Here is a 15,520-nt window from a genome sequence, read left to right on the forward strand (position 1 = left end):
CTTTCCCTAGTTTTGACTGTACCTCATGGTATGCTCATTGTGTGTTGGAGCAGCAATCCGAGGGCACATTCCTGCAGTGTTAGAACAGCTGCATGACTAGTGTTTTGTTGGCATTTGGTGCTCAATCTGCAGTGTCAGTGGGTTGAATTTCTTTCACCAAGGCTCCTGTATGAGGAGGGCACAGCTCACTTGTTTCAAGTTAAGGATGGCAAGGTTTGAAAGCTATACTGCAGACCCTGTGGTTGTTAGATGTAGAGTGAACTTAAATGCAGAGTTTAGTTGCAAGAAGTGCAAAGGTGTTTTTTAATCATGATTTCCTTGCATCCTAATCTTTACCTGCTCACAAAAATAGTTCCCTGGATACCCGCAGGCAACTAAATTTCTCAGTTAAGTGATGTTGGTGTATTCCAGCCTAGGATTTGCATGGGGGGTTTGGGGTGGTTTTGTCACCATCTGTCTCTTTGGAGGTTGAGTTTTTTCCTAATGGCCTTTTCTTTTGTGTGCTTCCAGTCTTTCATTACCAGGTCAAGATCCATTTCTTTGGAAAGACTAATACAACCAAGACAAACCAGCCATTCCTGATATCTCTCTATGGCACTCTAGATGAGAGTGAGAACATTGCCTTCACACTGTGAGTAGCTACAGAAACAACTGCAATGTACTGTTGAGTCTACCTAAATCTGTTAAAGCCCCAGCTGAAAAGCTTGTTCTAGCTTCAGCTACAGAAATCTTATGGGGTCCCAGAATCTACTCTTGTCCTTGATCAAGGGGATGCATCCACTGCTGAAGCTAATGATCTAAGCTCTATAGGAGCTGTCTTTGAGAGATCTGAAATATGAAACGATGTCTGACCTGTGGCTCAGCATAATAACAATTTTTCTGGTGTGGCAGGTTTCTTGTTTTCTGCTTTTCTGTATCTTTATGCCATATTCCAGTTGTGCTAAAGCTCCCTAAAAGCTGACTGCAACTGAGTTAATTATCTGATGGGTCTGAAGGTGTCAGTGTAGAAGCTGAGGGAGACATGGGATTTGCTTCCACAGCTGTACAAATAAGAAGTCTGTACTTCCAGCCCATGGGCTGGCAGGGAATGGGGCTGGAAAGCACCAAAGTCTGTTTTCTGCTCTGAGGAACCTAAACTGTTCCTGGCTGGTGCTTCTCTGGCTTCTGAGAGCCACCAGTGCTGGAGAAGGCACCCCTTGCCTGGCAGTCCATCCCAGGATTTTACCAGCCTTGCTCCAGAAAGCTTTACTTGTGCCTCTACAAAAGTTCAAGGTGTTGTTTTTGGTTTTTTTTTTCCCCTTATTCCATCCATCAGAACTATGGAGAAGGTTTCCTTCTTCTCTGAAGTACATAAAAGGAAATAGAACCAGGACTTTAATTTAATTATCTGTCCAACAATTCCTTTTTTTCTCCTCTTTCCTTATTCCCCTACCCACAGGCCTGAAGTCTCCTCAAATAAGACCTTCTCCTTCCTGATTTACACAGAAGTAGACATTGGTGACCTGCTTATGCTGAAGCTGCAGTGGGAGAAAGACACTTTCTTCAGCTGGTCAGACTGGTGGACTCCTTTTACATTTGACATCCAGAGAGTCAGAGTGAAGTCAGGAGAAACTCAGAAAAAGTAACTTGTTTTGATTGTTATAAGCTACATTAGTTTTAATTGACAGTGTTTCCCAATCCCTGGTATCTCGCAGGGCAGGACAAAACATGGAAAGCAGTTACAAATTGGTGCAGTGCTGATCAGGGCTGCAGTGGCACCAAACTGGCATTTATGTCAGCCAGGTTTGCTTCCACTGGGATCAGCAATCTGTAGTTTTACTCCCACGTAATACATTTGCATACCACTGTCTCATGTGCCTCAGGTTAGTTATAATATGCAGGAGAGGATCTCCATCTGTTTGTAGTTGCAGTTCCTCTCCTCCTTTCTCTTGCTGGATATTTGCACAGGTTTTCTTGTGGAGGGCATGCTGAGGAGATTCTTAGAAATCCCCCCAAAAGCATGTTTGCACATGAAATCATTGCTTTGTTAAGCTGGATTTTCATAGGAGTTGAATACCTGAACAGTGGGTGAAAACTGAAACACATGACTGTTGCAGGATCTTGCTAATGCATGAATGTTAAAACAGCAAAGTCTGAACTGAACTGCTTTGACCTGAATCTCTTGAAATGTTCATATTCACTAGACGTGAGATCTGTCAGCAGAAAGTGGACCCAGAACAGAGTATCCGTGTCCTATGTACAGCAGTGTGAATAACACGGTCCTCCTTTGAATAAACAAGTCAGTCACTTGATCAAAGAACAGTTATCAGAGCTGAACAAATATAGGGGTGGGGAAAGTACTGATAAATAGAAAAGCAACTACTCAGGTTTGCTGGAATTGGTAACCTACTTTGTTTGCAAACATTTGAGGGAGTAAGGCTTTCTTCCAAGGCTATTCATCTGACAGTAAAGGCACACAAGGACCAGTGTGAAAAAAATCCAAGAGACTTTGAGAGACAGATTCTGCTCTTAGCCACAAGAAGATTTTTGTGCTAAGGACCAGTGAAAGTGACACCTACAGTTTGAGGTCCATGCATAATGCGTTTACCAGTTTTTCCTGCAGTGTTTCCTTTGTCACAGAACTCTTTAATTTTCTTAGAGGCTTGTAAGGTAGTAGTGCCTCACATAATAGAGTATGAAGACTACTTCCAAGCACTAGTCCTGTTCCTACAGTTAAGAAGAGATGTCTGTCTCAGTCATGTGATTGTCCAATATTTATTCCACAGGGTGGTGTTCTGTTCTCGAGATGGCACCTCGCATCTCAGTAAGGGAGAAGAGGCAGCGATATTTGTGAAATGCTTGGAGCAGCCCGTCAACAGGAAGAGAGGAGGGTATGAGTGATCACTGTTGGTTTTGGTTTGGGGGAACTTGAGTTGGCAGCAGGAGGATCTAATAAAATGTCCCAATTTAGTTGACTTGTGCACTAGTCTTCTCAAGGCGTCAGAAGCATCACAACTCGGACTAACCTGGGGATTGCTTATGGCAGCTTTGGCAGCTTAAAAACCCTAACTGGGTAACCATCTCCTTTTGTGGTAGTTAGCATATCTGAAAAGCAAATATGTCACTGCCTTTCACATTCATATGATGGCGAAGTATAAATGACTGTTAGAGAGGGTTTACAAACATGGCACTAACACAAAGAGGAAAATATAAAAAATATAAAAAATATAAAATCTAAAGAGGCCACACACACTTAATTTGAAGAATATCGAAGCATCCATACTAAGTCAGTCCAGAGCCCTCCTTCCTTGCTGGCCAGCAGCAGATTCAGAGGCTGTGGTACAACAAGTGAGCAGGCATATGCAGGTGCTCACCCTGGCTCACTGCTTTCTGCTGGCAACCATCAGGTGAGTGACTTCCTGAGATTTGCATCTCTGATTTGGATCAGAGATTGAGTTTTTGTTTAATAGCCCTTGGTGCACTTTAATTTTTTTGATCAATAATTTTTCTGACCCAGAGTAAACTTTCAAATGTGGGACCAGCTGTATTTGGACTTCATCCACTAAGGTCTGATCTGGAGAAGTGGTTATATTTATTTTAGTGCAATTGCTGTGTGTGGAAGGTCTCATGGGGACACTTCTAGACTGAGATCTAGTTCTGTATAAAAAAGCACGTGTGCTGACCTTCACTCCAGGGCAATGACCTGGGGAGGCCTTGAGAGCTCTGTGTATCTGACGTGTAAAATCAAGCAGCAGCCAGGAAAAGCCCAAGTACATAAATTATTTTCCTGTTAAGTATTATTTTTTTAATCTTAAGTCAAGTCTCAAAAATAAGACGAAAGGAACAAGCATCTTACATTTTCCTCTTTGCTTTATCTGTCTGTTTTGTTTTGTTGTTTTTTTTTCTTTCCCCCAGTGCCAAGAAAGCCTCTAAAGAAAATTCTGCTCATGAATCTGCTTAAGTGACAAGAATGAAGTTTTTCCATGCTGGGGAGGAGGAGAGTCTGTTCATCCCCATGGACTGGATGTTCAGAACCAAATATATAGAAATATTTATCCACTGCTGGCTTTTTGCCTGCTATTCCTAGCTATCTTAGGAGACTTCTTGTAAGGAAGTCTCAGCATACAAAGTTACTAACCATAAAGATACATTATTCAAATAGTTAAAAACAAAAAGAAACCCGCAAAACTACTTGCCAAAGGCTTGAGTGCTGGGAATGAATAAGTAATTTTGCTTAATCATGGTGCCTTGTGACAAGGCTTCTTGACATCAAATCCTCTATAGCAATTTTCTAGTATTTATTGAAGAGAAGTAAAGCCCTGTACCTGGCTTTTCTTTCTTTTCAGGAGTCTTCTGAAACTGGACAAGTGTTTTTTTTTTTTTCTGGCTTTGCTAACCTGGATTTTCAGACAGTTTAGTGGCTAGACTTCATTGTCTTCAAGTGTGTGTTTAGCAAATGAGTAGGTTTCTCATGTAAAAAAAAACACCTTTGCTGCGTGTCAGGGACTGACTTAATACGGGGATGAATTTTCTAGTTTGTGGTTATGAATGTGTTTTACTGGGGGTAGATGCCAGTGCCACTTAGCAATAGGTATGATCTGTTAAGCTATATACTTTTATGCAGCTTACACTGGAATACCCCAGCAGTTGTAGGAGAAGACAGCAATACCAGTGTCCTATGCAGACATTGAACTTTTCATCTGTGTTTTCATTCATTGAAAATTGAACCATCTAGCCTCCAACCTGTGTAAATAAGGAACTGCTGAGGAATTGAGCTACCAGAAACTGCAGGAAATGGATTTTGTCTTTTTTTTTTTCCCACCACTTGCTTGTGTCCCATATGCCAAAACTGTGACAGTTTCTCTGCTATTTGACACCAAATGTCAGTCATGCACTTGAGTGGCTGCTGTATGCAGTCTTTGGTGCAAGTCAATCCACTTGGCAGGTGACAAGCATGCTCATGCTTCCCTGTACTGCAATTGTGACTGCCAGTGACCCACCTTGGTTTATTGCTTGGCTGTGATACACTGGTAGATCCTTGGAGCTGCTTGGTTTTCTGACTTGAGGTGGAATTCAGTAAGGAGCAGGAACTGTGACAGTTAAAAGGATCCTGATTGTGTGATGCACAAGAATGAATGCTCTGAAAAACACTTGAATTAGACATGCTGCATGTTGCCAAAAATAGATATATTGAAGGCATTCTGCTTCCCCTTTTTAAAGCAACATATAATTTTTCTAGTGCTCTGAGAGGTTCAATAGCACTTTGTTAGAGTTCTATAAGATAAAATACTGGGGAGGCAGAAGGGCATGAAGGTAGACACCTGGGGAAGTGTAATGTGAGCTATTGATGCTGGTTTTTTGTAGCCTTTTCCTACATGTGCAAGACTGTGGAGGTGGTGATTTCTCTGATGTCATCCCATCTTGAAAGCAAAACCAACATGTATGCATTTATGTGCACAACTTTTTGTTCCAGCCATGGCTGCTAGTTTATTTGGGGATAAGTCTTAAACAGTGCAATATGTTGGAATGTTAATAACTTTGGAACTGCTCACATTTGATTTCCTAACCCTTAAACTACAGCAGAGATGTGATGAGTCACTGAGGGTGGGGTTGAGTATTGAGCCACTGCATTTGAGACCTCTAAAAATAAATATAATGATTTATTCCCTGTTGAATTCACATTTTCTTGCAATTTTCTCTTAAGAGTTAAGTTCTTTGGAAATAAAGTGTCTGAACAGGTGTGCTCTTAATACAGGATCAAATACAAACACATACAGAACTTGGATACAATATAGTGAAGGTTCTTGTACGTGAGGACACATGATTTAGCTTTGGATGTTATTTATTAGCTGTAAATAAGATATTTATGTGTGTAAAGGTAGTTTGTATATATTGCTAAAGTTGCTGACAGTCTCTACATTAATACAATTGTGTGGTATTAATCCTGTATATAGCTTTCAGAGATTTTTATCAACAAACCACTTACACTGCATTATTTCCTATGTCGTTAATACTTTTTTTTTTTTGAAAAGGAAAACTCCTCAGTTTTGTACAGAATGGAAACCTATGGTTTTAATAAAATTCTCAACTGATGCCAAAGTCATTAGTTTCCTTTTGATGAAAGAATCTGCTGTATATCTTTCATATGAAGGCTGTGGCCTTTTACTTGGATTTTGGGGTGAAAATATAGGGTAAGATTTTTTTTTTCCCCCCATTTCCTTTTGGGAAATGTGAAAATCATGTATCAAGGAATCACTGTGCTAGCAAGTATCCCCATTAGAAGTGTCTGGTCACCTGCAGTTTGTGGTTTTCAAGTTTCATATCTTTCCAAGAACACCCCTTACTTTAAAAGACTTGTTTTTCTCTTTTTTTTTTTTTTTTTTTTTTGGGGGGGGGGGAATGTTAGAACTGTGCCTCTGCTTCTCACTGTACCAAAATAGAGATGTTCTGACCCTGTGGGTACAGGAGGCAAGTACCAGTCCCTTAACACCACTACTGCTTATGGGAGTAAACGTGGAAAAAAAAAAAAATCACTTTGACCCACATGTTGTGAGCACAGCTAAGCTCAAGAGGTTGTTACCAGAACAGTTTGCTCTGTGTGATACACAGCAAGGCTCGACAAAGACCCTTGGAAGGGGAGTGTCAGAATTATGGAGAGTTGTAGTAACATACAGAGTTAAGAGTATTCAGAGCAGCTCTGAGTTGGCTTGGAAGACTGCTTCCAACACTTACTTGGTCAAAGAGATTTCTCTTTGACAGGAGCAGAGCCTCACTTGTGAAAGCAGCAGGGAGCTATGCAATAGAAAATGGATGGTCATAAAGGCAGAGGGTGAATGCAGGGAGAGGGATGAAAGAGGGAAATGGAAGGAACTGGGGGGGGGAAGAAGGGTAGAGAGTACACTGGGGGAATGAATGGGAGAGGGAAGACAGGGGAGGAACACAATCTGCAGAGACGGAATGCATGGAAATGCTAGCAGCAGGTGTTCAAATGACACTGCTGCTTTCCCTGTGTCTGCAGCTAGATTGCAGTACTGGGAAGGACTCCTACAGTTGTACAAGACAAGGTCTGAAGCCACATCTCCTAAAACCATCATGATACTACTATTTTAAAGCCACAGCAGCCTCAGTATGCTAAACACATTAGGTAAAGCAGAGAAATAGGTTCCGGTGCAGGGACAAGAACCCAGGTCTCCCTTGTGAGCCTTCAGAGCCATCCCTAGACCTGTTACTCTTGCATCTTGTTCTGCAATGCCCAGCCACCTCAGGAAAGGTGGTGGTCCCTGTTCACCCTGCCCACTGTCTCTGGAGAGGGCTGTGAGGGGGATAGACTGCTCCATGGCTAGCCAATGGCTTGAGCAGGCAGAAAGAGCCATTCTTGGCTGGAAAGAAAGGGTGAAGAAAAGGATTTCAGCCAACGTACCTGCAAGGCAAGGAAGTACTGACTCAAGAACTGAGTGCCTAGATTTTATTTCTACATATTTCATTCTGAGAAATTTTTGGAACCAGCAATGAATATGCTGTCTGTAGGTGTCTCCTCAATTAGCAGTTTGGTAGTTAGCTGATTTGACTCCTCTACTGAGGCATCATATTCTTCATAAGTGCCTGAAATGCAGCACCTGGTTTCACATCAAGGGGGCACATGCTTTAAATATTAGATTGCAAGTGGCAAGAATAATAGCTTATCATCTGAAGTCCAAGATTAGTTCCCCTATAAAAGCTGAGAAAGCACTCAACTGATTAAGCAGTGAGAAAACTATTCCTCTTTCCATGTCTGTAAAGTGGGTGGTTGATTTCCACGAGCCTTGAAAACATGAAGGTCTGTATAAATCCCACATCTTTGTATACCAATGCTTTTTTTTTGCCTTCACAAACTGTGATGACTAGCTATGGAAAATGCTTTTCTTTCTTCAGATATAGTTGTGTGTTGGCTTTCTTCTCTGTGTTGTGAACAAAATGTCAGAAGCTTGCTGCTTTGGATGAGCAAGACATTGCAAATGTGTTGTTTCTAAAGCTGGGCAAAACCAGATATTGAGAACAAATTTTCAATAAAAGGGAAAAATTAAAGTAACTGTAGTATTTTCCTTTTTGTTTATAGCTGTCAATACAGAGCTGTCCATATTCTGACTCTGTCAATCCAAACACAGCAATATTAAAATTCTCAGGTCCAAGGGGACCAATCCAACTACCACCAAGATATCATTCAGGAAACAAATTTCCAGCTTCTCTTGCTGCCTCTTTCCAGAAAAGTCTTCCAGTCAAGTGTTTTTTGTAGCAGGTCTGGAAAGTCACCAGTTTACACAAAAACAAATAAAAGGATTAGCATTCTCCAGTGACTGAAGGAGGACAAGGAAATGAGAAGAGGAAGGGAAGGGAACCATTTGGCAGAACATCCCATGTAGGGCTTGTCTCAACAATGCCTTTATATCCATGTGTGGTGCTATCTCTGCTCAGCAACGCTCAGGATGCTTCCCTAAATCATTTCAAGTTAGCTCAGCCAGAACAATGCATCCACATCAGAAAAGCAGATGCTAAAAAAGACCCACTTTGGGTGTAGGCAGGTGTTAGCATAGGGGTGTAGTGTATGTACAATGATGTAATCTCCCAACCATTCATTTCAGATGAACACCATGTTCTTCATTGTAGGCCCTTCCTGTGGGAAGTAACCTGATATCGTTAGCCTCGCTTCTCACCAATAACTCTGGAGAGTCTCTGTTACTGTTCATCACCCCACCATGTTGAACCACTCGGTGAGCAGTGAGACAGCCTGACTGGCCATGTGTCTGACCTCAGAAGCACCAGGAAGTGAGAACACGTCTCGCGTTGCTCCACCTACCAAAAGTTTTTTTACCCACAATTAGCTGTAAACATGGAATCTTCTACATAGTGAAACAAGGACACGACCAAACAGAGAGGACTGCCAGTGCCAGCTTCACTTCTTTGCATGCACAGGCGCTCCATGGAAATGAGGAGCAGTAGGAACAGATTCCCATGCTAGAACAGGTTGAGAAGATGCTAAGAATACCCACATTTTTTAAAAGATGCATTAAAAAAAAGACTTAAAAAGGTTTCCTTGCCAGGTCCTTAGGCTTTGATGAGGGCATTGCTTCCTTCTAGTGGCATTCTGCATTCAGCAGCTTTGGGGGCTTTCCTCCCGCAACCTGGGAGGCTGCTGCTGTACAAGGCTCCCTTAACCCTTGGGATTAAAAACCTTGCCTATGGCTGACTCTGGATCTGAGATAGTGCTCCTGGTGAAAAGGCCAACTCTGCTCTTACAGTGTAAGGCCTAATCCAAACTGAGGCTGGGAAAATTCTTTCTGTTGACAATGTGTGCTCCTGAGTGCTTTCCTAACACTTGGCATGATACCTCAATTTTAAAATGATGAAAGCACAGCTCAAACTTTCCTGCCTTTGCTCCTCTTACATATCTTTATCAAAATGACTGCATACAATGTCAGGTCATGATCTTCTCAGGCTCTACCTTAACTACCAGCTCTGGATGACTTCTCACAAATATTCCCAGCATCTCTTGGCCAGTACGGACTGGCTTATCTGTGGCATGCCAGAATAAACAGCATAATTGCAGCGATGTAAATAGCACCCAATTAAAATTAAAAAGAAATAAAAAGGAGAGAGAGAGAAAAACATGGCATATAATACCTCATTTAACATCTAGGGGATCCTGTAGGAGGGTATGAGTCTAAGACAATCCCAAGCAAAGCCCTCTGTTTGCCTTGGGCTTCTTGCTGGCAGTCCAGACATCACAATGGGCAATGGGAGCCATCTCAGAGATGCTCTCATGTAACTCCAGCTCACTGCTCTGTGTGGGACACTACCCCTGTGTCTCAGGGGGTGTGCCCCTTCCAGACTCGTGCTGGGTCTTGCTCTGAAGCCAGGCATGGTCACACTGATTCTTAAATTCTTCACTGGTGCCAAGATGAAAAATGGGAAATAGCATAGCTAGAGCAGGTGTTTTCTTGATCTGTAGCAGAGAGGTTCAACAGCCAGGAGGCTTGACAGAAGTCTAAATTTTGGAGCACTATGTTACATGTCAGCATCAATTTTGAGAGAAACCAAAACAAACACCAAACAAAACAAAACAAAACAAAGAAAAAAGCAAAAAGAGCAAGCAGAAATGTGTAAAAGGCAAGGAGGAAGAGGGACCTTTGGTGTTGCATCAGTTTGTACAGTACTGTACCATAATGTAGTGAAATCAGCCATACCAAGACTAGCATAGTAAAGCTATTAAGCATTCCCTTGATTTTAAATCCATGTTCTCCTGATATCAAGAAAATGGAAGTGTGTACCTGAGGCTAGGTATACACTTAAGTGCTCTACACTGTGTTGATATCTATTAAAAAATTTTAGTCCATAACAAACCAATCCTAAAGAAAAGAGTATTAAGACCCATTATAGAAAGATCACCCAGATTACAGAATGAAGAGCAAGATATAAATAAAGGCTAAAAAGTAGAAGCACATATTCAGCTGGTTAGTTACTAAGCAAGAAGAATAAATTAAGAGGAAGATGAAAAGCAAGGAAGAAGAGCTCTGCCTTAGCAAATTATTCCACCCAGAACACCCACCCACATATTCTTGAATGTAATGGAGCTATTATTTATACATGACTAATTTTCCCTCCTTTTTTATGTATTTATAACCCAGACACAAAATTAAGCCAAATTTTCTTGTTTATCTTGGCAAAATTTTGCCCTTTGCTTGCAAGGTTTTTCAGTACAAGGTTAAAAAGAAGATCTTAATCTCTCTGATTTTATTTCCCAGGCCTTAGACAGGAGTCACAGACCACACGCGGTCCAACAGAAAGACTACTTCCAATATCAGTCTTCTCTTAATCTCCTGAGCACAGAGCAGTGATGGAGTAAGCAAATGCCTACACAATGGCTGATTCAAGAAATGGAAGATGCTTGCCTCTTTTTTTTTTTTTTTTCCTTTTCTTTTTTATTTATAGAGCTCTGTTCATGCTCCTTGCTGTAGTTCTTTGTTCTTTTAACATCAGTGAATTTAAAGACCCTGGGGAGAAATCAGGGAAATGCTGGGAAACGTTCTTTAAACAGTAACTTTACTCCCTTACTTAATGCATGTAGATTTAAATTTGGGTCCTAAAAAGAATGGCATTTTTGTGGCTGGATTTTTTTTAATGGAAGACTTAAGCACCCAATTGCATTCAAAACTACATGTCATTTTTCCCCCTCTGCATTTGAAAGCATCATTTTGAATTTGCATGGGAGGCATCAGAAGAGGGCACAAGGGCAAACCTTCTACACAAGTTTTATTTGGGGCTTTTTGTCAGTGCTCAAGCAACTCTCTCTGAGACATTTCAGCTACTTGGTGGTATCTCTTCTAAGTGACTGGTCCCTGCTTATCACTTCAGGTTTTTTCAGCCATTCTCTGACAGGATCCCCATGATGATACCTGGTTAGCTGTCAAGGTAATAGTTCCATTGCCTTCAAGACTTCCCTGGCCATCTTAGAGGTAGTGATAACTGTGGTTACATGGGAGCATTTTCTTCCAGACAAAGTGTAACCAAGTTGGCAAAGAGCTCTGAAAAGTAGCTTTTAAATAACAAGAGAGGAGAACTTGTATTTCCCTACCAAGCTTGGACCAGATGCTTGGGCATCTTTGTATGGGTATGACTAAGCCTCTACGACCTTCTCCCCAAACTTATACTAGCTTGCTGCTGAATCCTGTTTTCCATTTCTCCTTTCATTTCTCTTTTCACCAAGTTCACAGAATTCACCATCCTTCCTCCTACCAACGCCCCTATGCTCTCTGTCCCATTCCCTTGGTGGATTTGTGTGTTACTCTTTGCAAGACTATTCCCCCTCCAGCCAGCTAGGACATAAGCCTGCATCAGCTATTCTCTAAGGACTCTGCGACATCTTTTTTTATTGTTCCTATTAGGTTACATTTAACCCCAGCTTTTGGTCTAAAAGCCAGCACAGACAGGAAGAGAAAAATACCATATTGAAATAATAAGATAAGTGTTTCTAAGTCCTCCATGAGTTGATTACCTAACATATTGGAATAAGAGGACCTAGCTGTGAAACCATCTTGTGTTGATTGCACTGTATGTTTATTTAAAGATACAGCAGTTGTCTCCTATTTAGTCTTTCCTCTGTCCATCTTGAGGACCCTTAAATATCCTGTAGAAAATATCCCCTTCACTCCATGTCCTGTTTTCTATAGTGGCTGTTGCTCATGTACATACAGTGTTGTTAAGCAGGAACACATTTCTCCCTACAAGATCTTGTATGTGTGTTGCTGGGAGGACTAACTTTTACATGCTTGGCTAGTATTAGTGAAAAAAAACCCCAACATACATATCTTATATAGTTGAGTTTGAGTCCTATATTTAATGTCTTTATAGATGAGTCAAAGAATATTAAATCCTTGAAGAGAGACATTGAATTAAGTAGTACACTCTATATCGGACTGAACAAAAAGTTGTCCATGGAGTAAACATTGCATTAAGTTCAGGTGTCTCCTATCAGTGTGCCAGACAAGACTTCCTTATATTAGGTAAACTGATGGTGAGTGGAAATAAATTCAGTTCTTTGTGGAAGAGATACTTGAAGATTTGGAACAGGGATTTGATGAATCACTGTAACTATTGATGAATCACTGTAACTAAAAACGGTTTGATTGCAGGAGAAGAGTATTAATTGTCTTCTCCCTATAAGTCAAGCTTGGTCAGTGGTGCATCTGAGTGTAACAAAACTCCAGTAATTGGTTTCCTGATTTTTTTTGGTATGATACAAGTGCTTTTTATATTGATACATTTTAACTTTGAAAGAATCAATACAACCAAGTTGCTAAGGTCCATCCCATTAAAGCAGAGACAGTAAGACCTCTTACTCCTATCTCTTGATAAGTTTATGTTGTGAGGTGAAACACCTTGATCTGTGGAAATACTGAAATCACTGTTGTACCACTCAAATGGGGATTTCAGGTGCTGCTGCTTTGGGGGAAGCATCGCATAGCTCTCTGCCTTAAGGAAAGTGATTTGCAATGTGACAGTAGCTATGCCAGAAAACAGGTAGTGAATGTAAAGCTTAGAGAAGAATAGTCTGGATCCAGGACCAAAAGCAAACCACATCTTTTGATTAAGGATTGACACAGGAGAACCCATCACAAGGCAGTTTCTGTGAACAATATTTCTGTTGCTTTTACCAAAGCACTTTCATTGATTTGGTAACTTCAATTCTGTGCCATCTTCTCCTGTAAAAGAAAACCTGTCAATATTGCTGTCACCATGCACAGACGTGAAGTGCTATAAAGAAGGGTAGCCAGGCAGAGAGCTCTTTCGTACAAACAGGCTGACAAGAAACCTGGTGTGTTCCTCCTACCTCTGCCAAATTTACAGCGGAGTACAAACCCAAGAATAACTTTTCCAGAAGGAAAGAAAGGTCCAGTATAACACCCTGAGTAGCTGGAATAAGCAAGGGTTGATGCAAAGGAGGATAAGGCACTGGTCAATGTTTGGGCTTCAGCCATTGCTATGTGAAAGAGCAATGTAATATAAGAGAGATCTTTGCTCTTTAACAATGCTGAGACAAATAAATTCACAAACAGGGAGCAGGGGGAGAACATGAGTTGAGTAAATACTGTATCATGCACTTGCAGTATTTATCAGCACCTTTCACATTTGTTAAAGTTAAAAACCAGTGGAAAACTGAACGCTGAAGATAAGCTAGTCACTGCTGTGCAGTGCTGGGATACCATGCATACTTACCCTCTCAACCCCATGAGGTTGTGGCAGCCAGCTAGCTGGGTCCCTCTTACTCAGTCACAGCAAAGCTAGGTCTGAGGTCCTCAACTTTTTGCTGTATCCCTTACCAGATATGTTGTCTTGGATTGTTACTGACCCAAGCAGCATGAGAACAATCCATTTTCCTTAAAGGCGTATAGACGTAACAGTAAACTCAGGAATCTCATCCTTTCCTCTCTTTTGTGTTCACAAATTACAATGACAGGCAGCATTTCTAGGCTCAGAGGTTTTTCTTCTTTGGCTGAAAAATAACTCAGAATAAAGCTGGAGTTGAAAATGGCCTTTTACAGCATTACCAAGTACTCTCCCAGGGATATGTATACAAGGGCAGCTTTGCAGAAGGGCCAGTGGTCTGGCATTGTACCCTCCCTGTGGATGTTTGAGGTCCTGCTGATATGAGAAGAATGGATTGCTAGTCTCCTTTGCTAGACTTGTCCATCACACCTCTGCTCAATATACTACAATGTACTACTATACAGTGCACACATACATACACACACATTTTTTAATTTCCTGCCAGCCCTGGCCAAAGAAAACTTCTAGCAGCCATGCACAAGCCCTTTATATTGTAAGGAGCAGCTAGTGGGTTGCTTCAGCTATTCTGGGAGGTCTGCTGTGCTCTCTTGGTAAATGGCAGAATCAGGTGGACAGGTTTAAGAGCCTTTGCTTGTCCTGGAGAGACAGACCCTTGACCACTGCTCCCTAAAAGACATGTCCTTTGTATACTTTTCACAAGAAGAAAAGAGGCCCTGAGCTTGGGGTATTTTCACAGAGCTGTGGATAGGCTTCATGTCTCCCTTTGACCACATGTTGAAAATGGCTCTTACACTTTATCAGTTCCTGGGAGACTTGTTTGTCCCCCTCAGAGGCCCCATGGTGAGGAGATAAGTCAGCGAGAGGAGGAGAGGGCTCAGTTAGAAGGTGGGGGATCTTGAAGAAAGCACCTAGAGCTGTCTGAGAGATGTAAAAGGAGCTAAAGTGCAAGTTGCTCTTTTTAGCAGTGATAGTGATGAGCTAGACCCCAATATGATCTGTGAAAACCACAGTCTCTGTAGATGGGCCTTCCCCTTCTGGTGTGGGTAGGCATGGAACAGGTAGTACCAGCAGGCAGAGAGAAGAACCAATGACTTTGGAAGAGGAAGCAATCTGAAAACAATATAGACTATGAAGAAATAAGATGCAAATGGCATGAGTGGGCAGTGAGAAGTTACTCACTGAATCCTTGTCACGTTACCCACCTTCCCAAGTACATTTTGTCCCCCACCCCAGCCTACAGATGAATGCTTAGGGGCACAGCTCTTTCCAATGCCTATCTGACCTCTCTCTCCTTTGTGATCATAAACTGATCCTCTTATAGCTTCAGGGTGGCTGTTCCTTTTCTGCAGAAGCTTTCCCAGATGGAAGATATGGGAGAAACCAGAGAAGAGTAAGAGGAAGATATACAAATATATGTCAAAGAGCCCATGGCAGTCACTTTCACCATGGAAATGAAACCTTCCTTTGCTTCCAGGGGAAAGTAAGGCTTGAACTCTCTGAGATCAGCGGCCTCCAGTACCACCCCTCCCTAAAATCACTACATATCCATATATATGTGGATTATATACATATTTGCATACTGACTCCTCTGAGCTCCTTTCCCTGCATAGCTTTTCACTTGCATAGCTGCTGCCTGACAGCCACTGTAAAGCAGCCCACCAGACTAACATGAGAAGGGAATTAAACAATGCTGCTGCTTCAGGGGAGAAAAATTACTTTC

At 41.6% G+C, this 15,520-nt stretch overlaps 1 protein-coding gene across 1 annotated transcript in view; it reads left to right on the forward strand.

Annotated features, from left to right (window-relative positions):
• Positions 1-4,616, forward strand: part of LPL (lipoprotein lipase) — a 23,118-nt gene extending 18,502 nt beyond the window's left edge. The window contains exons 8-11 of the mRNA XM_009887211.1: positions 511-631; positions 1,439-1,621; positions 2,766-2,870; positions 3,895-4,616. Coding sequence (XP_009885513.1) covers positions 511-631; positions 1,439-1,621; positions 2,766-2,870; positions 3,895-3,940 — 455 coding nt within the window. The 3' untranslated portion in view covers positions 3,941-4,616. The remainder of the gene's footprint in view (positions 1-510; positions 632-1,438; positions 1,622-2,765; positions 2,871-3,894) is intronic.
• Positions 4,617-15,520: the final 10,904 nt, after the last annotated feature.

Source organism: Charadrius vociferus, unplaced genomic scaffold (assembly GCF_000708025.1).
Source record: "Charadrius vociferus isolate BGI_N301 unplaced genomic scaffold, ASM70802v2 scaffold586, whole genome shotgun sequence".
Taxonomy (NCBI): Eukaryota; Metazoa; Chordata; class Aves; order Charadriiformes; family Charadriidae; genus Charadrius; species Charadrius vociferus.